Below are 25,369 nucleotides of genomic sequence, written 5' to 3' on the forward strand. Positions count from 1 at the left end.
CCACTAACCACACCTGTCAAACAACTGTTGAGGTAAACTTTAGTGTACTTTAATAATATCGTTAAACAAATTGCGCCAATTAAACCCGCTTGAAGAAGGAGACAAATGACAACCCAGGAAACCTGGTGACCTTGTTATACAAGGTCACCGTTCAAAATAGCAAGCTCGAAAAATTAAAACTATGGATCTCTCTAGGTTTACGAATTGAAATGAGAACCATTAAGACGCTAAAAAAGTTACCGAAATGCATCAGTTTATACAGTACAGAAAGGTGCTAGGTATGGTGGATTTGATTCCATTCACAACAATAATGAGTAACATATGACCTCAAAAAGAACCATGACAACAATTTGGATGTACAATATAGATTCCAACCTGCGTTGTCCAGATGACAGTCGAGCCCAATTATAAGTTTCACGAAGTTTGTCGTATGTTTGGTTTTGATCGAGTTGCGCCATTGCATTCCTTCCCTGTACTGGTACTCTTCCATGAAGATCAAAAGCATTCCTAATCAACTTCTTTGCCAAAAAATGGATCATCCCCTTTGGGAGTAAAGAGGTCATCAGAGACAGTCTCCAAATGTAACCCGAGTTTTGATGAGTCAAAAAATGCCTCAGACCAGAGGCATTAACACCTTATTTCAGGGTAGTTTTATATGTTTCTTTTTCATTGATCTTCGTGATGCCTTTTTTTTTTTCACCCCACACATTCTTTCCAAACCCCCCATTCCCTCCCACACAAAACTCACACCAAAAACACAAATCAAAACACCCCTCTTTCCTTTCTCCAATCAATCCCCCCAAACTTTTTCCTCTTTTTTTTTTTTCCTCCTCATGCAGATGTCACATCAAATAATCAAGATATTAAAGGTTTTGATCTACCACTAAAAAAATGCATTCAAGGTATTGACACTTGATCAATTGTAGGGGCTAAGATGTAGAATAATTTATTTATTTTTTTGCTTCTCATTATATGAGATTTGTGTAATGATACATTTATTTGATTCAAATAATATAATACAATAAAATCTAAGGTCATACTCAAATAATTAGGTTGATATATTTTGTAGAGAATAAGCTTTAATGTTATGGTTTAAACAATAAGCATCTCTATTTTGTAAATGTCACCTGTAAGAAGCCCAATATATAATTCATTACCAAAAATAATCTTAACATATAATTACGGAATATACAACGATAAATTTCAGATCTAAATACAAGTGGTAATCAAACAAAGCAAAGCAACAAAATAAAATGGTTAATTTATTTTAGATGGAATTTCTCTTCACTTCTTATTTAACATAATCAAATCTTTCAATTAGATTTATAAAGTTGGATTTTCATAGAAGACTAACAATGCCATTTGCTATTCTAGTATTTCAACCTTCAAATCAAATTAATTTTGATGAAAAGATACAATCTGCACTTTGGTGGGCGGTGGAAAACTTGCTCCTTTATCTTATACATTAGTTGTAAAAATACAAATATTCATTAATTCTTATGTGTAACAACCTAGTTTCTTTACAATATAATAACATTTAATTAATACATCTAGATAAGATAATGAGAATAAAATGAAAAATGCATATGAAATTCGACTCACACAGATTTAAAAGGTTGACTTTTGAATTTCTTTACCAGAAATGAGACAAAATTAAGATGTAGGTAAATATTTAAGATGGTAAACCACTTATTTAATAGATTACTGAAGATAGTAATAATAAAGAATTTAAGAAGTCAATGTATAGAAAACCATTATATTTGTCAATGAAAATCACTTCTCAACTAAAAGGGTGCATATATACAAAGGGAAAAAGAACATTCTATTTGTTTTATTAATGAATTATTTTTCCATGGATATTAATATGGATGTTTTATATTTCAGATTTTATGATTATTTCATTATTTTGATGTATTCTCAAGATCCCAATGTTTCCAAAGATCTATTATGCGGCAAAATGTAGTTGGTACCGAGATAACAACGATATAATCAATATTAACTCGACAATCACTATTGAAGAAATAATCATGGTAACAGTTTTTCTTTAGACTAGAATATAACTATTTATTTCATGATTATATGTCATATTAATAAAAATAATATCAGATTTAATAGACAAATAAGTCTTATTAACACCAACATAAATTTTAGAGGATTGTTTAGAATATCAGCATTTAGATTGTTTAGGTTTTGTAACTAGACATGCTACAGTGCAGTGGATGAATAGCCATGCTTTAGATTTCCTGATTCCCTCTGGTTTGGCTCCCATAATACTTGGAGAGATGAAAATTGTAAAAAACAATAATCACACAATATGTTTAAGGTATTCATGTTGTTTACCAAAACTACTTAGATCAATGTAGATATGAGATCTACCTTGTTATCATGGTTGAATAAGCTAGTGTTGCTCATCTCATAACACACCTCTCCCTTAGACTTTAGAGAAAATCATCTTGCCATAAAAGTATAGATCATTGAAACCCTAAATGGATAGATAATTATAATAACAATGTAGCCCTCAAAAAATTTCTTTATAACCCCTATAATGAAGATATAAGGTAAGGTAGCTTGATTTAGGACTCCACGACCTCTTTAGTGTCTTTACCACAAATGGAAGAGACAAAAGACAAGATATCGTTCTCCGGCCATCAAATGATTTACAAAACTACCAGCTAAATTCTAAGACAAAGTACTAAAAAAATAATAAATAAAATTAAAAAAATATATAGAGAGGGGATGGTAAGCTACTAACTTGTTTGAAACAATTAATGACTAGAGACTAGTCAATTGATTTAGCTATAAGATTAAACATGGAAATTTTGCTTAGTAGATATATAATTTTTATTTATCATTAGATATTCCATTCACTAAGGCATTAATTGCTAACAGAACCATAAGATCTTATTAGTTAGTAGTAGATCAAAGCTATAAAGTCTTGTTAAATTTTATTTCAAGATTTTTCTCCACTTTTCTTGGTATCTAAATGAATGACTGGTTCTTCTTGACAACAGTTTCTAATCAATATTTACAAAAAATTAATTCCAAATGTCATGCTTATGTCAAGATTACCTCAAACTAAATCTACAACTAAGATCTCTCACAACTTTGAGTGTATTTCAATTCTTTTATAATCATCAAATTATTATTATTATTATTTTTTTTTTTTGAGGGGGGTTAAAATAAAAAGTATATTTACATTATATTCTCTTTCTTTCTTGACACTCTCTCCTCAAAAATGTGGCTCTTGTGCATTAACCATATAAAAAAAAGAAATTTGGGTTCTTATTAATAGTTTGGCATGGGAGAGCAATGCAATTATATATACCTTCATCAATCTTATTAACCACACAAACCCAGAGATCAGTCAAAACTAATCCACAATAACATATATGTCCAAGCTAGTCAATTTATCATTAGGTATTCTAATTGGGAATAGAAATCTAAGATCTCACTAACTGGAAATGTATCATTACTATAAAATCTTAGTGTCTTCATTTCTAGATTTTGCATAATGACCAGTTCTTTACAATAACTTTAAATCTTTTACTAGAAAAATTGGTGTAAACCTATGTCAAGTGGACTTCATACCAAATCTTTTCCTAATGATACTCATAATCTTACCTCAGATCTCAATCTCAAAACTTACTCAGAACTGCTGGAATCCTACCCTACTGCACAAAAATGAAGAAATTAATAGTTAGGGTTTCACAAATTTTCATCAAGATTTAGTAAGTCTTCCTTAATTAAGGCCTTAATCTACTGTACTGATTGGCTTGTTTAGTCAATAAATCGTACTTAAATGAGAATACCTGATTAAGTTAATCTCGATAATCATTAATTGATTGGTGGAAGTAGAACTAAACATTTTAAGAATGTTGCTGTTTTTAAGATATAATTTGTTGTAGTTCCACAAGTGAGATGGATATTCAAATATCATTAAAAGAATTTTAATATTTCTTCTTCTTCTTTTTAACTCCCCCTATAGATATGGTTGTTTTTAAGTTTCTGTTTAGGTGAAGGAAATATTAAATTTGCAATTAGAGCCATTTTTTCTAACTAGCCCACCAAAATCAGTTTTTAAAAACCCAAACAGCTGGTTTCTGTATTTCTTTTTTTATCTTTTTATCTCAAATTATTATTGGACATCTGAGACTTTAGCCAATAGTTAGTAGTTAGCAGGTAAAGTCAAAATTTTGGACTCTTTATTAGAATAAACCATGTTAGTAAGCTGGCATCTCAAAATTGGTAGTTCTTGTTGAATTGTTCAAGAAAATTCTAGTTTATATGATTATTTGTGTCATGATATTTTTATGAGTTATAAAGTTTAAATATTTTTATTTCATATTTTTTGGGTCCATTTTAGATGTTTAATATTTTAAAAACAAGATAACAACCTCCTTTATTGCTAAAACACGACAATGGCTTACATGCACGATTTGCATTAATTACAGTTGGATGATCATTAGGAAAATGTCCATTCGAAATGACCAAAGACCGTCTCCCTATAGGACAAGCTCGATAAGGGAAATCTCCCGTACACAAGTCTTGTTCCTTGAAACAATAAAAGACAATGACTCTAATCCAATAAGAACCTGCTTACCGGGAAGGAAAGAAAAAATCCCAATAAGAACCCTGTAATAATCTTTTATCTTAATTAATGAATTAAGTTGTTTTCTCTTAATGAAGCATTTGATGGGGTTCATGGAGGTTAACCTATGATTTGGGGGGCCACACTATGTTTGAACTCTGAACCCTAGGTATCATAAAACACACTTGGCAAAGATCAAGATATTTGATCATTCTCAACATTTTTTAAACAAGACTTGGTCAAGTAGTTGGTAAAGGGAGAATGGATCAACAATTTTTTATAAAAAAGATTCACCATTATCTTATAATTTGAAGAATTCTAGCACTATTCTCTTGACCAAAAAATCAAAAACTTTATCACACGACTGTTTGGAATGTAAGAAAATAATGGGAAAAAAAAGGGAGAAAGGCACATATATAATCTTAATATCACTTCTTTTAGTATGTTCTTTTTTCTCATTCCTTTTCTTTTAAATATTGCATTGCAAAGAAAACTTAAATTTACAATACAAATTTTTTTGTTTTTTTGAAGGGGCTAAACAAACTTATTTCTGATTTTTCATTATTACATCATGCTTACGCTTAAAAATAAAAAAAGAAAGAAAATGAGAAAAGGACGGTTTGGACTTCGGAGTGTGGAAAGCCACCGGCGAAACGTTTATTATAGTATGAAGAAGTGTTTAACTCAGTTTATTAGACATTTATTTAGTTAGAAGGACCGCACAATGGGAAGATCGAATCACTATCAACAAAATTAAACTACTTCTCTTCTTAATTTTTCTATTTTCATGAGAGTATAATTATGTCTGAGGTCCCATATAGCTAGGGATCCCTTGGAAAGGAAAGAAAGACAGAATATCCTTAGAGATGGTTTGACTTGTTAGTCTTATTTTCTATTAGGGGGCATATATGTTATTTAGGACATAATGGCTAATTAATAGTTCTTAAAGAGCAATAATATTTGTATTAATTATCTATGATCTTCTAACATCACAGACCTTATAGACATGCTGTTTTGTACTAAATCATGCTGGTTTTCATTTACTATATTTCTTCTTGGAAAGATTTGTTTACACTTGGGTCTCAAAAATAATGCTACACTTTATACTTAATTAAATCTTAATCATAATTAATATAACCTTAAGTCTATGATCATTACCCATTTTAGCCTCATACCGATCAATGTAACCTATTCAAAGAGGAAGATAGAACATTGTTGGACCACACATGAACCCATTTTTATGGACATATCCTTGATTGACCTCCCAAAAACCTAGTTTAGTGCCTCAAAGAAGTGGTTAATTCCCCTTAATTAAGATGAAAGATGACGGCTTGATGACATCAATTTGAAAATTAAATATTTCAGTTGACCAGAATTGATCAACATCGACCACCCAGTGCTGAAGAGATTTTCTTTTATCTTTATTGTCAAAAGATGATTCTAAAACTATTACAGTGAATTTTCTTATGAAAGATGGTTTGATGGTACAAATTAAAGTTTGCGATTACCAGTGTAAGTAGAAATTTTCCTGCTACTAATGAAAATAATTGCTGAGTGCATTAAAAGTTTTGAAGTTGAGGGAGGAATAAGTTGAATCAAGTTTTTTATATGTACCAAGCTAGCTCAGTCTAGCACCCATACACAGAATTGGGCTCTAAAGACACACAAAGAGATAATACTTAAAAGTAGCAAATGCAAAGTGACTCTTATGAGAGATTAATTGGTGTGATCAAAATTGATTGAAGATGGTTGAACTGGTCATGCAGATTCAAATCTGAGTCGTGATACTATCGCAGGGTTGATCAGCTGGTAAAAGCAACACCTTTGAGTAGAGAGGTGGTGGGTCTGATCTTGGCTGTATATTAAAAACAAATGAAGAAGAAGAAGAAGAACGAAGGAAGAAAGAAAAGATATTATCGCTTCTTTTTTTTTTTGTTTTCTTGTTTTATGAGAAACAATGATCATGCACCCGTGTATCGTGAATGTCTGGTCCATTCATGATTATTACAAGATTTGAATGTGTTATTTTTCTTTTTCCCTTCTAAAGAAACCCATGAGATCGAATGACTGTTCAGATGCGTTGAACGGAATGGGCAAGAGAAAGACACAACAGCTCACAAGTTTCAACTGAAAACGGGAAGAAAAGTGAGAGAGAAAGCTGGCTTGTGGTGCATGGCCGGCCGTGGGTGTTGTTGTTGGGAGAGCTTTTGGATTTTATTCTCTTTTATTCAATTCTCTTTCTGGATCGTGCCATGGCCGGCGCTGAAATATATCGAAGAAGACCCTTCAAAGGAAGAAGACCTTCCTTGCTTCCATTATCATCTCTCTGTCTCTTTTCCTTTTTTGGTAATTTAATTGTGATATTTTTATGTTTTGATCCACGCGTACGATTTAGCGTGAGGATCGCCGGAGTTGCTGGAAATATTTCCAGTTCGCCTGTGTGTATTATACAAGTATTTGCGACATGGAGTTTGGACCAAATTTAAGTTGATATTTGATTTGATTTAGTCATAATTTCAGACAGAGAGAGAGAGAGTTATGTCTTGGAGTTTGGGCCAAATTTAAGTTGATATTTGATTTTGTCATAATTTCACAGAGCTCTCTCTGCACCTGCAGCTTTTAGTTCCATGCAGAATTTAGGCTGCGTTTGTTTGCAAAGGTGGGGTGGGAAAAAAGGGGTGGGAAAAAAAAACATGTGGGTCCCACATGTATTGGGGTGAGGGAGAAGAAAAGGAAAGGAAAGGGTTTTGTGGAAAAGTGATCAGGTGGGTCCCACTTTTTACTTTTCCCCAACTTTCCCACAAAATCCCACCAAATATGTGGGGTTTTAAAATAGCATGGGGTGGGAAAGTTGAACTGCCACATCAGCAGACAAGGTTCCTTGAATCAAGGAACCTTGTTTCCCACTTTCCCACCCCAAGCAACCAAACACTCTACCATTTTAGGATTTAAAGGAAAAGTAAGAAATTTACACATTTTTCAAGAATTTTCCCACCCCTTTTTTCCCACCCCACCTTTATTCCAGCAAACAAACGCAGCCTTAGGGTTTTGAGATTAAGGCTGCGTTTGTTTGTAAAAGTGGGGTGAAAAAAAAAGGGTGAAAAAAAAATAATATGTGGGTCTCATGTATAGTGGGGTGAGAGAGAAGAAAATGAAAGGAAAGGGTTTTGTGGAAAAATGATAGTGGTGAGTCTCGCTTTTTACTTTTTCCAACTTACAAAGCCCACGAAATATATCGGGTTTTAAAATGGCTTAGGGTGGAAAAGTTGGACTGCCACATCAACAGACAAATTTCTTTGATTCAAAGAAACTTGTCTGTCACTTTCCCACCCAAGCAACCAAACAATGTACTATTTTGGGATTTAAGGGAAAAGTAAAAAATCTGCACTCTTTTCAAGAATTTTCCCACTCCTTTTTTCCCACCCCACCTTTATTTCAAAGAAACAAACGCAGCCTAAAGTTTGAATAACAAGATAATTTTTTCTCTTCACAAGTTTTTGGGAATTCGGATTGTCTTCTCCGATCGTGCTCCTCGATGATCGTTGACCATAAATTACAAGGGGGCCCACAGGATTAGAATAATGAGATTTATTTTTTAAAATATTTATTATTTTATACTTGTGAGCCCCACATAATTTGTGGTTGTAATACGGGAGATGATTCACACTCGTTTTTTAGGGCTACAGACTACACTTCCCAAATAAATATGGAAGATATTTGTTTGGAGCAGCTATCTTGATATCTAAATGCATTATTAATATTTGTGCGACAATACCTAATACTTTTTTTTTTCTTGCCCATTCAAGCATTCTAAGGACAATTGTTTTGTCCTTATTTTTGTTTTTCGTAAAGAGAGAGTTCATCTAAGAAAGAGTCAAAGAGACATGATGAAATCGATTTATACACCCATTTGTTACAGAGTCATAGAGCTATGAATTGCAAGAATGACAAATTGTCTTGCTCGTCATTGACATGGTTTCCTGGATTGGAATGTCAGCAACTACATTTTATTATATGGGAAGAAAAAAAGAGAAATAAACACTCACTCCATGCTATATGCTAACTATTTTCCATGAAGGCATTGCTTTACCTTTATCTTTCAAAAGATTTACAAGCTCCAGATTGTTAGACTCATTGAGAACTTGTGAAGGCAATCTCCATTATATAACAGTTAACTTTGCTCCCATTGCTATTGCTTCCCCCACTAATGTCTTCCTGAAGTCATGATAGTTCTACTGGAGTCTGGATCCTCTACCACTAATAGTCTTGGTTGGGCACATTGCCTACATATTGCTGGCTAGCACTCACTACGCACAGAGATCACTCTCTCATTCCTCTCTAGCTACTCAGCACAGAGATCTAAAACCCATCCCTCGGGGTGGTGTTGTCATTGAATCTATCTTAAGCCTCATAGGCGGTTACTCGATCACACATGCCAGCCCGCTCTGACGTAATCTTCATGTGAACGGGTTTTGCCCGACTAGCAAGGGTTGACCATAGTTCAACCAAGAGTTCAAATGGGATCACAACACTTCTATTTCTCTTCTCCTCATTGAGATAACCCCCATGCACCCATTGGTGCACCCAACTAGCTTGTTTTTACTTATTTTTAGAGTTGATGGATAACAATCACATTCTAACATTCTAGCTTATTATTGTTGTTATCTGATCTGACAATATGCTTGAGATAAATCAAACTAATCAAACCTCCTGAATTGTAAAAGGGTTGCTCATCTGTTTTTAATAGATTTATCCATGGCATCTTGTAGCAGGGAACAACAATCTGAGGTCGGCAGATCCCCTGCCTGGTTCAGTTGAGAGATGGTGTTTATACAACTACCATTCCCACGACCTGTTCATTCTGATGTCATTCTATATTCCTCTCCATCTGTCTCTCTATTTTAATTCTTTCAAGTCTTAAACAAATAGAAAAGAATTTCAGAATTCCCTACAGATTAAGATACTCAAGATGCCCCTTCCCACGTTCTCCTAATAACTATAAAGGTCGCTTTCAATCTTTCTTTATCAGTAAACTTAAGATTAAGAGATGAAGTAATCATAACAATTATTAGTTTATCATAACAATCAGTTTTTCCAATTATTGTCATTTGACCTCCCAGTTTTCTTCAATTCTCTTTGTTCTCTAATCTCCATTGACACTAAAAGATTAAAACTATAACTGATAAGAAGGGGACCCCAGCACCATTTCAGGGGCAGGCCTTTAAAACCATTGAAGGGTTTTATTATTTAGTCTTTGCTGAGTTGTTAGTGGACCCACCTCCTCGATGTTAACTGGAGTTTTGAGTTGGTTAGAATATTAGATTATCAAAATTTAATAACTTCAATTATTTTTTTAATTCAATCTGTACAGATAACATTCTTCAAAGCTGCAGAGTATAAAAGGCTGCTCCATGATGCTAATTATCCAACACATCGAGCTTCTTGTTTAACAGCATAACACACATACTCTCTCTGTTCTCTGCATAACAGAAACAGAACCAGTGGAGAAACCTTTACTTCTCTCCAGTCCATTTGTTTTATTGAAACCCAAATCAGATAAACAAGAATGGAGCATGTAGAAGGTTTATCAGAGGGAGAATGGAGTTCTTACAGTGGAATGTTCTCCACAGATGAGTCAGATTTCATGGCACAATTGCTTGGGTCCTTCCCCATTCCCCATGATCACGAAGCTGGATCAACCTTGAGCTTAGGTACTCTTTCGTCGCTTTGGCCGGGTCATGATGCTGCCGCTGGCAATACTACTGGGAGTGATGAGAGCACATACTATGGTTCAGATGGTGTGAATTCCAGTTTGATCTGTTACCCTCAAGGGAGTAGCTATAGCAGTGGGAGCTATAGCAGTGGCAGTAGTGGCCTCTTACTACCATCACACCACCACAATGGCCACCACTACTATTTGAGCCATTCAAATCAAACCTTGGCGACCAGTAGCAACAGCTCCATGTCCATGGATTTCACTATGATTAACCCCTCCATTCAGCTCTTTGCTGAGAATAACTCAGGGGAAGAAATTGCTTGCTTAAATGAAGACATGAGCAGTGACAGTGCACATGAGTCTGGTGGATCCCCAGAGGCCGCGGCCACCATTTCTCTTCACGAGAAGAAAATTCAGCAAGTAAAGAGGAGACCTGCGATGCCAGATCCCAATGTCAACCCAGAAGAAAAATCTGAATACTCAAGGAAGAAGCCTCGGATTCCAACAGGAGAAGTAAGTGTCATATGATAGCCAGTAATTTCTTTTGATCATCTTTAAGAGCCAGACAACATACCCACAAGTCTCCACATTTCCGCATGAAACCTAGCACAGTTTTGTTTTTTCATGTTTTCTCATAGAGTATTTGTAACTTAAATTACAGGTTCAAAAGACTAAGAAAAATGTGCAATCAAAGAAAACCCAGAAGCTGAACCTAAACAGCAATGATGATGAAGAGAATGCTGGTACAAACGTGCAGACTTCTAGCAGTGACTGCTCCGAAGACGACTCCAATGCTTCACAGGAGCTAAATGGAGGAGGTGCAACTTCAAGCTCCAAAGGTCCTGAAGCTCTAAACATAATAATGAAAGGGAAAACAAGAGCCAGTAGGGGTTCAGCCACAGATCCCCAGAGCCTCTATGCTCGGGTAAACAACTCTTACAACTAGTACAAACTCAAATGATCCGTAATGAATAATCATCTTAATCTAAGGCATTACTTTCTCTCAATTTACAGAAGCGAAGAGAAAGAATCAACGAGCGACTAAGAATCCTACAAAATCTTGTACCTAATGGCACAAAGGTGAGAAACTAAAGCCATGAAAACCTGGTCTTGTATTACTGTTCTTTAAATGATCAACATTGCATCATCTATTCTTCAACTCATTCTCTCTTAAATGGATATATGTTGCAGGTAGACATCAGTACGATGCTAGAAGAAGCTGTACAGTATGTCAAATTTTTGCAGCTCCAAATCAAGGTAAGAACACTTGCAAGTAATCTACTTTTCAGTTTTTAGGTTCCCACAACACCAAAATATATCCATTAGAGAAAGTAAACTAATTTTATTTTTTACCCAATTTTCTCTTTGGATCTTTGTAGCTCTTGAGCTCTGATGATCTATGGATGTATGCTCCCATTGCTTACAATGGAATGGACATTGGGCTTGACTTGAAGCTATCTACAACCAGATGATGATGATAATGACAACTTTGGAAGGCATGCAGAAGGTGCTGCTGGATAACTATGATGTTAATAAGTCAATCCATTTACTACTTCAGCTCGTTAGATTTAACACTTAACAGAAAAGAACAGAGGAAAGAGACTTGTTAATTCATATCTTGTAATGAGTTGATCATCCAAATATGTAATTCAGAAACCCTTTTCTCAGTCTGTCTTTTTCCCCTCATTTGGTTCTGTTTCCAACATCCCACCTTGTGAACTGAAACTGCTGGAGATGAGAACTTAGTTTACGGGAACAATTATTTCTTTAAATTTTCTCATCTCTGCAGTTGGCAAAACATGGCTAAAATGAGAACAACAGAAGTACTTAAAAATTATTATTATTATTATTATTTTTGTTAAAGGTTTTTCTATGGGACAAATAAGCTGACTAATGTTCAATGAACTGATGAGAACTATTAACAAACAAAAAATAATAATGTGAACAGACAACAAAGGAATTTAAAAACATGTCATGCCCACAATCTCCGAATGAACCAATTGACTTCATATTATAATAGAATATCTTAAAAGTTGTGTAGAACTCTAGTAAATTCTCCCAATGACTAATCATGATCTAATTTATTGCAATAGATTGGGTTTTAACCAGATAAGATACAGATGAATCTCTGGAACAATCTTATATTTGGTATTTTGATGTGATCAGATAAGAGCAGGAGTTAACCTATTTTTATGTTGGAACTGGTAGCTAGATATTATGGGGTGGGGACTATTAGGTATACCATTAGAGAGAGAGGCAAATACAAGAACTATTCACTAAAAGGCATCAGGCATTACCAACTAAACAACCTTCGATGATAATAGGAGAGATAACACATTGTTCAAGTGAAAAAGAATCACAATTTCAGGCCATTGGATGACGAAAAGCGATAGAAGATGCCTCTGGGCTTCATGTGAGTCAGTGACCGGATAACCTTCTCTATTTGTTTGAGTTCTTAAACAACGAAATGCAGGGTAGACTGCACAAACATGAGAAAGAACACAAGCAAGTAATCATGTATACCAAGATGAAAAACTTCACATGATTTGGCATTAAACTCTACATCTATTCAAGTGAGTTAATATAAAAAAGGGATAGTTCTTGTGCCTGAGACTTTTGCAAAACCAAAGTCCAGAGGGAGGACGTTTTTCTACACAAGCTATTTCAATGCCTTGCCCTCATGCTACATTAGAATATTAGATCAGAACTCATTGAACTTTTCTGATGAGTTGTTTTCTGATTTGATTAGGATGAAAAGTTTCGATATTCCCCTTCTCATGCTAACTTCCTATGCAGCTGTGCATGAAATTTCTGCTGGCTAAAACTAATATGTTCCATGACTATTGGTAATCTTGAAGAGCAACTGTATCAGATAGACATCATATGATCACCAACTCGTATAGACATCATATGATCACCATATCTTTAACATCTAGGTCCCAAAAACCATACATTTACCAATTAAAAATGATAATACAGTGGAGTGGGCCATTTAGTGAGAGAATTTAGGCCGCATCAACCAATTAACACTACGGAAATTACATCAACAGTTCTTAGATAAATCCAGAACCTGAGTCATGACAAGAACAGTGATTCCAAGAATTATAGTCCGTCTTCTAGTCTCTCCATCAATCCAACCTACTTTAAATTTCCCCCACTCATCTTGCACCAAGGGGGCTAAGCTTGTGTGCTCAAACCTCTTACGAATCCACCATAAATTTACAAAATCTTGAGGCCCCGCTCTCTGGAGATACTTCAAGCGATTGAAAGCAACGCAAACTATATTTCTGCACTGGTTGAGGATGCATGGAAGTTCAACAGCAAGGATCCTGTGTTCATGCACGATCTTCACTGACATGATTTGGGACTTCCGTTTGATTGTCCAGTGGCATATACTGTGCCATTATAGCTCTAATCTCTGAGTCCATGTATGACTGGAAAGACACAAAGATCAGATATTAGCAACCTCACATAACAAGACTAGGCTCAACACACCAGTTGCAATAATCAAATACATGGCTATCATAGTAAGCCCATAGCCCTTTTGAAGTTACACAATCTATTCATCTATATTTGTGAACATAAGGAACAAACTTACTCTCAGTCTATATTTGTAAACAAGATAAGCTCCACCAGCAGCCATGATCAAGCCTATAACAATGGCCCAAACAGCAGCCCACGTACTCCTTGCTTCAGTTGCCTGCTTACCTGAAGATGAACCGTGCAATGAAATCAAGAAAAGCACCCTACAAATAATAGAAGTACCTGCTCATGTCTACCAAATGACAAAACTTCGGGTAAAAAAGAAAAACTCACTTATGCAAGTGTCATGCTCCTTCATGTACAAGAGGTCTCCACTACAAGAGCAGTCATAGCTGCCCCACGTATTGGTACACGTGCATTCAGGGCATTGGCAAGCCTTTTTCTCTTTGCACTCATCAATATCTATCAATACAGGAGATCAGAGCAATTGTAGTTAAAAGTTGCACTTATAATTCATGCTAGAATTGAAGTAGATACACTAATACATCTCAGTCCATAATAAAAAAGAGCACACTTCCAAGTGGTTAACCCAGGCACCGCCTAGCCCTAGAGAAGCATAATTGGAAAACCATAGCAATTATTTCCCTTGCACAATTTCTAATGTATGTACAATATGTATTTAGGCAGATTGAACCTGGCATAGGATATTGACTTAACACCCCCATCATTTCTTTTTCTCTTTATGCCCCTTCCTTTACCAATAATCTAGAACAGAAATGCCGGTCTGTGAGCATTCTTACCTTCACAATTTTTTACTCCATCTCCTCTAAATCCAGGGGGACACTCGCATTTATTTTCCTTGCTATCCTGATGTTGAAAGAGGGAAATAATTAAAATACTCATCAAAATCCAACCACTAAAGAGGAAACAATTGAAGAATCACCAACCACGCAAGCTGAGAAAGTGTGACCATCTTTAGTTTTCTGCCAACAACCCCCGTTATTTATTTTGCACCATCCAGGTCCACTTGCTGCAAGGCACACAAGGAAAGAAAGAGGAGGGGGGGACTCGTATGTAATAACTAATAACATAGTAAAAGGTCACAAGATGCAACAAGGAAACAAACTATATGCAATAGGAATTCAACCAGAAGAAACTGCAACAGAAAACAAGCACATTTTATCCCATGTAAATATATATAGCTTTTTTTTTTTTTTTTTTTGGTGGGGGGTGGGGGGGGGGAGGATGAATGAAAATCTCAGCAGGAGAAATTAACCAAGACCCTAGGAGACAACAATAACTCTTTATAGAACATTAAAAACGAGGTACAATCAAATTCACAACAGAGGGTTATACAAATTTACCTTTGCAAGTACTATAACCATCTCCCTTGAACTGAACACCATTAATCAGGGGACACTCACACACTTTTCCTCGGAATGTATCCTATGAAAACAATGCAACTATTAACAGGGAGAGAAACAGCTGAACATATCAATCTACATGGCTGAAGTTAAAACCTTGCAGGCAGTAGCATTAAGTGATTTATCTTGCCAGCAACCACCATTATTATCTAAACACTCATTCGTCTCTATATCTGCAAGAAGATCCAATGAGAGGATAGTCACAACTCACAAGTAAGCAAACAACCTGAGGGATCACAATTCCAAAATTGACTCTTTGAGTTATTAATAATTCTCACCACCACTCAAGCACACAGCTGGATCAGTAGTTTCCTCAAAACCAGAACAAATAGCCTTCAAAACAGCAGCTTTCTGTAACTTCCCTGTTTCAACATATTATAGAATGAGAAGTATGCCAGAAATTATTACAGAAAAAAGGGAAAGCTTCCAATACTAACCTCGATACTGTCGATTGTTAACAACAAGGGTAGGTAGTATGGTCACATCACCTCTTGATCCTTTCCCAACCTATAGAAGTTTTCTTATCATGTTATAGTTCAAATAACAGTTCCAAAGGATGTTCTATAGATTAGGCATTCAAATTCACTGAAATATGGAACAAAAGCATTTACGTAAAGGAGGTGGAGCCACCTACTTGGGCTTCCTGCTCTTCTTCTAACACAGGATTTTTAGAGTCAGCATTGGGGTCTCCCATACAGTTCTCAATCTTTCTACCATCAAGACCTGTCCAAATGCGAACTTTATGTTAACTTGTATTTAATGATGAACTAATCTTAGAGTCTAGGTTAGCAGCAACAAATCTACCTAGAGATTTGATAACAGCATCAGCACATTTGTTGTTGTACTTCTTCTCCTTCATTGGACATCTTATTTGAAAATCAGTTACATAATCCCACCAAACCCAAGGCTTTTTGCTCTCACTTGCCACTTTGAAAACACATAATTGCCTCAAATTTTCAATAACAACATCTTTCCCTTCATAACCTTGACTGAAATCCTGCTCAGGGTCAGGCGCGCAATATCTTCCATGATTTATGCACTGGGATCTGCATTGTTTGCTTACAGTGAATGCTCGAGGACAGTACCAGGTTATATAATGGGGCGTGAACTGTGTATATCCACCTTTTTCAAGAATCTGTGCTGCACCCTTGAAATCCTTTAAAAACTCCATCAGCATATCACATTTTGTCCCACATTCATCATTGCTATTGGTCCATAACTCATACTCCACACGGTCATCTGGATGTGGAACAGCTTCTCTCCAGTCGAGGTTCACATTGACCATATCCCCAACCCTGATTGCCTTCTTCAATTTTTCACCGAAGTCTTTATCAATAAGGGCAGATGGAATTGTTATGTTTTCAACATACTTTGAAGATGCCCCATCCTCTTGGGGTGTATCCATCGTTATCAGTGGTTCTTCTATATCATCTGCTACAAGCACTGCAGCAGCCCCAGCTTTCTGTGCATTCCAAACCTTTAAGGCAAAAAAGCAATCTGTACAGGAATATGAAGTGTTCCAGTCCATTAAATGCAACTTCATTAATACAAGAGTTGACATTTGATAGTACAAGTAACTAAAAGCAGTTGATGTATCCAGGGTTGGAAAACCTCCCCCCCCCCCCCAAAAAAAAAAAAATAATAATAATAATGGGCCCAAGCTCAACGATGAATCAAGGAGGCCAAATCCATCCCAAGGGTAGAATGGTCAATTCTTACCCCTAGATCGAGCTATAAGGAAGCCCAAAATCCTGTAGTTCAGTTTATTTAGAAGTGTGAAGTTAAGTCATTTCTTTTGATGTTTCAATTGGAATGAGTCATAGAGTTGTGTTAAATTAGGAAGAGTTATCTCCTTTTTGGGTCTAGTTTGTTTGTAATATGAAGTTATATAATTAGCATTAGATGACTAAAGTGAGATCTTAGATCTGAGGGCTGAGATCACGTAGTAATTAGATACATTTTCAAAGTCTAAGTTAAGTTGTGATGGGACCTAACAGTCAGGGTGACCCAATATGAGTTTGAATTCTTTGTTATAGGCTATTCTAATGTAAGTTTTTTCAGATTGGATTAATTGATTGAAATAGAGTTTGAATATTGACTTGGGAAGCCGCGGGGATCCTTGGAGGAGAACCTGTGGTTGGCTTGGTGTTTTGTTTCTTCAACTTTCTAGACATTTACTCACTGTTTACAGCATTCAAGCAACAGTCAAAGTCATCCTTCTCCACATACAAGTAAGTACAGACCCTTCCCCCATCATTACAGCTCCTTTGCCAAACCCTAGAAGCCATCTCTATCTCCTTCTTCCCATGTTTTCATATCCCACCCCAACTAGGACTCCCTCGTTCCAGGCCCAAAACGCAACATTATACCTTCTATAGGATCGCCCAAAAGCCTGTTGAACAAGAATCTAATCTCAGTTTCACATAAAAACCCTAGTTTTGGAGCAGAAAAGTTTCTGCATTTCATCTTCCTTGCAGAGCAGTTACAGAATTTTTTTTCAAACTTCCAGAAAACCCTAAAACTTTCCAAACTTAATTCCCTTCTCTGAAACCGTTTCTAATCTGCAGACTAGCAGTTCTACTACTTCTGAATATTGGAGGCAGCAACCCCTAATCCATCACCCAGCCCAACTGAAACCCTAGGTTGACCTAAAATCCAAATTTTGAATTCTGAGTTTTGAATTCCCTTAAGTTTCAGACTTACTTTAGCACTCCAGCAGCCTTGGAGACCCCTTTAAATCCTAGCCAAAACACCAAGAAACCCCAGTTGAGTGTTGGTTCCCTTCTAGAAGATCCTGGAAGATTAACCCTAAACCTGGATTTACATCAAGAACAGATACAATAACAACAATCGTTAAATCTATGAAAATATCAACACACTTGTGCACAGTCCGACAAACTGAGAGCAAAACCAGAAATTTATCTATGTAAAGTGTCTAGTCAGTTAGTTGGCTCACATAACAAACAAGCAAAATGGCAGATCAGTTCAGATTCCAGATTTTACTACAACCTATTAAAACCTGTTCCTCATGACAACAATTAACTCTAACCTATAGCTGGACTTAACATTCCCCCAACTATCAATCCTCACCAGGCAAAAATCAAATAACATAGCCCAGGTCAGTATGTCACCTTGTCTTACTTATGGATGATCAACCCCAAACCTGAACTTGGAAATTTGATCAATCCTACTCTACTCTCTTTCAAAATCTTTTTTTTTTTTTATCAACCATATTTTTCTCTGGTTCAAAGTTGTAGAAAAACCATATATACCTCTTCTGAATAGCCTATGAAGCAGTTTCATATAAAAGGTCAGTCAGGTTGTGTTAAGTTGCAAATCTTTTAGAGAAAAGTTGTTTGATTGCAAATATATAACAATCCTGCATTGGTTGTCTATGTACAGGAAAGAAGAATTGATATCAGGTGGATCTAGCAAAAGCATATGCAAATTCAAAACCCCTCCCTTCTCTCCCCTCTCCTCTCCTCATAGCCACTAAGAATGGATGGAATACATGAAGTGAGCTGCATTTATCTACGCCAAACAAACAGGGAAATGCAGAAGGTAAAAAAAGAGTGCAATATCATTAGCCCCAAAATCTGTGGAGCAACTGAGTCCAATTACATAACATGTTTCAATATGGGAACTTCATCCATTTAGAACAGTCCACTCCACGCCACTCTATACATGCTAGTGCTTAAAATACAACTGGTTGCAAGTGTTAAAGCAGACAAACTACAGTCGATGAATACATCACACATGACTTATGAAGATACAGATTCCACCAAAAATCTCAATGTAACTTTCTAAGCAAATAAATGAATACATTTGGCATTAATAGAAAGTACTAACAAGTTCCATCCATCCCCACTTCATTTTTCAGAGTCCAAAATTCAGAATTCAGAATCAAGTAATACCTCCTCGGTCGACCAGAACAAATGTTGGGAGAGCTCCAGCTTTTGGCTTGAAAGATATGCCAAAGTCGTCAAAATCTTTACAACCCTTCATGTTCTGCTTCGGATACACAACCGCCCCGGCCATGCTTCCTCCATATTGGGGTATTCCAAAGTTTCCGATGGAGCTGTCATAACTACCTTTAATACCATCCGGCGATGACACAGTTAAGCTGTTCTTCTCCACCACGAACCTTGCCGTCGCCCGAGATATAAAAGAAACCCAAAACGAAAGCAACAGAAACCCTAGACTAAACCCCAACACTGATCCCTGCTTCTCCATATTACGAAATTCACTGAGCTCAAAACCAGAGTTAGCGGATGTAAGCAAGGAATTACGATCACAAGATGTGACGATGAATTTTGAACAATCAACAAACCCTACCTCATTTTCCAGTTCTTAAAAAAGAAATCCTAGTAAGAGATAAGTCTGTAAACTGGAATTTTTAGTTACACTGTTTCAAGAAAAACATATGTGACAGAGAATGCAACAAACAGGAAACCAAATTCCGCCAGAAAACGGATGGAAACTTCAAAATTGATTACTGTTAGCAAAGTTGCAGTGGCGTTTTTTATTGTGATCCTTCAATTTTGATGCAGCTTCTCTTGACCGTTCAACAATTCATGTCATTCCGTGAAGTACAACGAAACTAGAGAAAGGGCGGAAAAGAGATTTTGTTAGTGTTGAGTGTTCCCTGCTCTGGTCTTGTTACTCCGTGTGGGGAACGTTCCGGAAAGATGGATTCTTGTTTCGTTCTCTAATTGGGTTTCTTGTTTGATTAGCCACCAGTCAAGTCTATTTTTGGTACAAACTTGCCACTAGTTACGCTACGCTCGCATGCGGTAGCGATCTTTTTGCCGACACGTGGTTATTCTAATCAAGGCAAGTGTGGCTGTGTGGGGGTAAATGGGTAATATCATTTAATATCGGTCAAGACGTAAGTGAATCGCAGGGCTACGATACGATATAAGCTGAACAACAAAATGATATATATGCCAATGGAATGGAAGGATAGTGCAGTGGTTGAGAACTCACCTCTCAATGGAGAGATTGTGGGTTCAATTCTTACCGGTGGCATATGTAATTATCCCAACCCCAATTTTCCTATATATAAAAAAAAAAAGCGCCTTTGTTACAAAAAAAAAACAAAATGATATATGTCACAAATTAAAAAGATAAGCATTCATTTGTTTGAAAGAATTCAAGTGGAGTGGGAAAAAATTCCACCATCTTTCAAAGTCACAAATTTCGTGGAACTGGTGGGGAAGTGTGGAATATGCTAACTCATATTTATAACTTTTCTACAAAATATTTTAATTTTTTTAATTCTCCCACTCTATTACAGGTATGTCTCAGTCCCACATGTTTATTTTTCTGGCTTTTTTTTATCTAGCAAACAATCAATGTTTAAAGAAAATTTTTAGGGTCGCCTTGAGTTTTATTTTTTATTTTTTTTATTTTTTTTATTTTATTGAAATATAATTATATAGAAGCAGCAAGCATAACTCATGGAGGAGGAGACACCTCATGAGTTGCCACTAATATTAATGCACACCCCTTAGAGACTTGAGTTATGTGTAATTTATCAATAAGAACTCTATTCAAAATTAATCTAAATTATTTTTTATTTATTTGTTTCAAATACTACCCTCTCCCAGTTCTAAGGGAATGACAGCAAAGAAGAAAACATTTAAAAAAAGTATTCATGCAAAATAGAAACTATATAAATATAATAATTGAAGAAGATGAGTGATTGCAAATAGTAGAAGATTACGAGTTAAGTATAGGATTTTTCATTCAAAGGTATTATATATTTCTGAAAAGGGTAAATATCACTTGCCTCCCCTCTTATTTGATCAAATGGCACTTGAACCCCTTTTAGTTGAATAATATCACTTACCTTCTTAACTAGCAAAGTTATTAAATATTCCCCTTCTCCAGCTCTCTTTTTTAGTTAAGTTTTATTGTTTTAACTTTACTATTAAATATTGTTCTAAAATCCTAAATTATCTTAAACTAAAATAATTAGTTTAAATTTCAAATTATCCTCAAGTAATATTATTACGAAAGTCTCAAAATATTTTTTAATTATCTTAGTAGTTAAAACATTAAATTACCGTTAATTAATTCTATTTCAAGACCCACAAATACTCCTATGTCATTTAATTTAAATGCAGTTCTTTTATTACGAATGAATAAAAGAAAAAGAAAAATAAAAATAAAAAAGGAAAAGAAAACATAAGAAAGACGTTCAAATTTGTATTTATTAATTATGATGAAAAAGAAATGTATAGGTAAAGAACATAGGAGCATTTTGGAATTTATTAATAGAAGAAAATTTAGGTTTTAACCATGAAAAAAATGAATGTATTTTAGGTTTTAATAATAATATTAATTGGTAATATTATAAAACATATTTTCAATTCAGGGTAATTTGGAGTTTTAAAAAGGTATTAACACTAAAAATAGAATTCAATGGAAAAAAATTAACAGAAGAATGATGGTGTTTGATAATTTTATCAGTCTCTATCATAAGATTTTTTCATTGTTTTAAATAATTTGACATTGAATGCCTTATAGGATAGATTATAATTCGGCTTCTAGAACAGGGCATTCTAAAATTCTCTTTGTAAAACCTCATTTATAATCACCATTAGAATCCCTCAAAACTCCTCCCACCTAGGTGAAACCTCCTTTCAGTCCAACTGCATAATCTATATTACATTTGAACCAGCCCTCTACTGGTGGTTTCCACCTTTGGAATCGCTTAAAAGTTCCAGGGTTTATTTTATGAAAAATGCACGATTTCCAAGTCTCTTGGACCAGTGAATGATAGTCAACTGCAAGCTACACTGCGTTCCGTGGTCTTTTAAAATCCTCATGCAAGTCCCTATTTCTCCATACTCATATACAACTAACAATATAAACAAACTTGGTTGCCCATTCCTTGTGCCCCTTCAAAGCTTCCCCACATATGTTAGACTGTAACCATTCGTCTCTTTTGGAAATATAAAACCATATGGGATGAATGAGATACATTTGCACGTACCTTCCTTTCAGAAGGGCTCTCGGAGTGACCTTGACATCTTTTACTTAGTGGCTAAGATGACCCGATTACGGTTTCAATTTGCAAAGCTAGTGGTGGAGGATTGCCCGAGACAGAGACAATTCTTCTCTAGTTGGGGTATTTCGGTTTCTTTTGCTCAGGTTAAGAGTTCTGTTCATTATTGGTTACCGCCGCCTTGGGGTTGGATCCTGATCAACTGTGACGGTTCTCTCCGGGGACATATTGGAGGGTATGGTGCTATGGCTCGAAATTGCAGGGGTGATGTTATTTTTGCTTGTTCTGGTGGTTGTGCTAATGTGGGTGTTTTTCATGCTGAGATTCTTGCAATTCGGTGTGGCTTGCAATTTGCGCAACAATACGGCTGCAATAAGGTTTTGGTGCATTCAGACTCCGAAGTGGCAATTAGGACTTTACTGGGTACTTACCGCCCACATTGGGGGATACTACACATTGTTGAGGATATTCTTCACTTGAGATCCTTGTTTCAGGAGTATATTTTGGTGCATGGTGTTAGGGAGACTAATAGGTGCGCGGATTTTTTAGCCAGATTGGCAACGTCGGACTAAGAAATTTTGTTGGATCCTCTCTCTTTGCCTGCTCAGCTCTTTCAATATGTTGTAGAAGAGCGACAGGGTCGTAGGTTCTTTAGAACCTAATCCTGTATTATTGTTTGTATTTTATTTATTTCTATTAATATAAAGTCTCATTTTCTCCACACAAAAAAAAACAAACTTTGACACTTCTTTAGTTCTCCATGTGTTTGGGATTGGTGCAATACAGCAATAGCTTGTTCTTCATCAAAAAATTGGTTGTTCAACAATCTGTATGGCAATTTTCCAAGACCAGTGGGGGCAACTGTGCACATTGATCTCCATAGAGGGGAGTCAATAGTACTCCCAGAAAAGGACTATTTCCTTCTATTGCCACCATATTTAACTTTAAGCATTACTGTCCATAATGACTTGTCAGTTAAATATTCCCAGACTAACTTCACCAGGAAAGCGTCATTCACTTTTTCGAAACCCCATTCCTCCTTTAGATCTACAAAGTTTATCCAATGCAACCATGTGAGCTTTCTTTTGATCACCACGATAACCCCAAACGAAAGCTCGAGTTGCTTGTTCTACTTCTTGTAAAATGCCCTTCGATATAGGCCTGACTACATTGAATAGTATGGGATAGACACGATCAATGTCTTAGCTAAGGTGATTCTTCCAACGAAAGAGAGAGAGTTAACCTTTCAGGAAGATAGTTGAATTTTCACCTACGACACAATATACTGATAATTGCTTATTTTGTCCTTCCACTCTAGATTAGTAATCCTAGACAAAGATCATTGTCATTTGTTTCAGTAAAACCTTTCACTTGGATGATGATCTCCCTTGTCAAATGTTTAGTTGCATTTGATGAAAATAAAATATATCAGGGTTTAAAAAATATATATGGGTTCAATTCGCATCGACACATGTTAATAAGTAATGAATGGGATTTTATCTTGTCCGTTTCCTTTTGGATGAAGGACACACGTCCATCACTCACATCCAAAAGTTAAAATAAAATTAAAAAATATATATATTTTTAAATGTTTTAATATTATTTCAATCTTTAAATGTGACTAATGGACATGTATTCTCCATACAAAGAGAAATAAATGATCAATTTATTTGTTAGAAATGGGCTTGATAAAATTCCGTTTATTATGTATATACATGTATTGATTTGAGTCGAACCCATATATATTTTTTAAACTTAATAAAAAATAAAAATAAAAATAAAAAAGAGGAAAAAGAGAGATGTATAGTGTGTAGTATCGTTTTTAGTTGTGTCGTCCGGACGTAACACTTTGTGTTGATCTATTGGAAGTTTGGAACGTAGGATAAGTTAATTTTTTGGAAAAACTAAACGAAGGAAAATCAAGGGTTTTTTTGCAGAGGCGGAATTCGACCTCCTTACTCTTCTTCTCCTCTGTGTTCTTCTTCTTCGCCCGATTCCCTTCTGCTTTTTCTTCCTCCTCCTGCAACCCACCTCCACTTGCCCTGCTAGACTGCTACAACTATCTCGTAGGAAGCCTATTTCAGGTTTTCCTCCCAGAGATCTTCAGGTGAAATTTGAAAACGCAGTCATATATCTATGCATTTTTAGTAATAATTATCTGAGTTGTGTCGCTTCGGTTGTAATTTTTTGTTATCTGGTTTGGAGATTTGCGGTTTCAAACGTGACTAGGAACTAGGATGCGATGGCTTGCTGGTAGATAAGTAATACCGTTTGGTGGTTTTTTTATTTTATATGGAGGAAATTCTTATCAGTAAGCACTTGTTCAGCTATAATACTATTTACAGGAATGTGTAGAATCAACCCGAATTCCTGCTTCTAGTGTTTATCCATCTCTGAGTTTTATTGTGATTCAGTCCATCGGTAGTCAGTTTACTGGTTTTTGAAAAGCAATAGCAAAGGGATATTTGACTGTAATAGACCAATAAAGAACCAACTGTGGGCTAAAATCAATCGGACCAATAGTGATTGGTTTATCCATGTATAGGGTGGTAGAGCATACAAGGGAATATATTTGCTGGGCTAGTTACATTTGTTGATTACCTAGGAAGTGTCTCCAGAATTTTGAATTTAGGCTTTCAAAGAGTAATGTGGTTCCAGAGGTAGAACTTCGGATTGATTGTTTAAAACTAGTTTGTGTCATCTATCTACTAAAAAATTATCGTTTAGTTACTACATCTTACAGAAGGGGAATAAAACCTAAAGCTCAATTACTGTTTTGAATTAAAAAACACAGCTGAACTGTTCATTGTTGCTTGTCACTGAACTTGAATGAATGTGTCTGTTTAGAATAAGATCTCTTATAAGTATAATGAATAAAATCTGATATAAAGAGGTGTCATGTTTTCTTGGTGGTTATGAATTAATTCATGTTAAAGTAATAGGTGCATGATAGAATGTTTATTATTAATTTGTTTAAATTATATACCATTTCCTTACATATTTTGATCATTCCATTCAATTGCACGCCTATTGATACGTATCTATGCTATGATACGATCATACGAAGCGAAACATCTCTTAAAATCACCTAACCGATACATTCCTGATACTCAATACTTTAAACCTTGTATATAATCATGGTTAAA

At 35.5% G+C, this 25,369-nt stretch overlaps 2 protein-coding genes and 1 long non-coding RNA gene across 5 annotated transcripts in view; 2 read left to right on the forward strand and 1 right to left on the reverse strand.

Annotated features, from left to right (window-relative positions):
* LOC149017231 (uncharacterized) overlaps positions 1-25,369 on the forward strand; it is a 37,848-nt gene that overhangs the window by 7,263 nt on the left and 5,216 nt on the right. Inside the window, exon 1 of one of the 3 annotated variants that reach the window (XR_016172792.1) lies at positions 24,110-24,330. The exons of the other annotated variants lie outside the window; for them this stretch is intronic. This is a non-coding gene — a long non-coding RNA (uncharacterized LOC149017231). Of the gene's footprint in view, positions 1-24,109; positions 24,331-25,369 lie in introns of those variants that run through there. 3 annotated transcript variants of the gene reach the window in all.
* Positions 10,034-12,006, forward strand: LOC149017232 (uncharacterized). The gene is made up of 5 exons (XM_089154359.1): positions 10,034-10,817; positions 10,966-11,229; positions 11,319-11,384; positions 11,496-11,561; positions 11,684-12,006. The coding sequence occupies exons 1-5, from the start codon at positions 10,155-10,157 to the stop codon at positions 11,774-11,776; spliced, it is 1,152 nt and encodes a 383-aa protein (XP_089010485.1). The 5' UTR covers positions 10,034-10,154; the 3' UTR covers positions 11,777-12,006.
* On the reverse strand, positions 13,039-19,915 carry LOC149017233 (vacuolar-sorting receptor 3-like). Its single transcript, XM_089151563.1, has 12 exons — positions 19,126-19,915; positions 16,016-16,708; positions 15,846-15,934; positions 15,649-15,718; positions 15,490-15,573; positions 15,308-15,384; positions 15,152-15,233; positions 14,735-14,817; positions 14,588-14,654; positions 14,121-14,249; positions 13,903-14,012; positions 13,039-13,738 (listed from the first exon to the last, which is right to left on the reverse strand). The coding sequence occupies exons 1-12, from the start codon at positions 19,442-19,444 to the stop codon at positions 13,640-13,642; spliced, it is 1,902 nt and encodes a 633-aa protein (XP_089007689.1). The 5' UTR covers positions 19,445-19,915; the 3' UTR covers positions 13,039-13,639.

Source organism: Hakea prostrata, chromosome 4, assembly GCF_041222555.1.
Source record: "Hakea prostrata isolate BN-2017 chromosome 4, UWA_Hpros_2, whole genome shotgun sequence".
Classification (NCBI taxonomy): Eukaryota; Viridiplantae; Streptophyta; class Magnoliopsida; order Proteales; family Proteaceae; genus Hakea; species Hakea prostrata.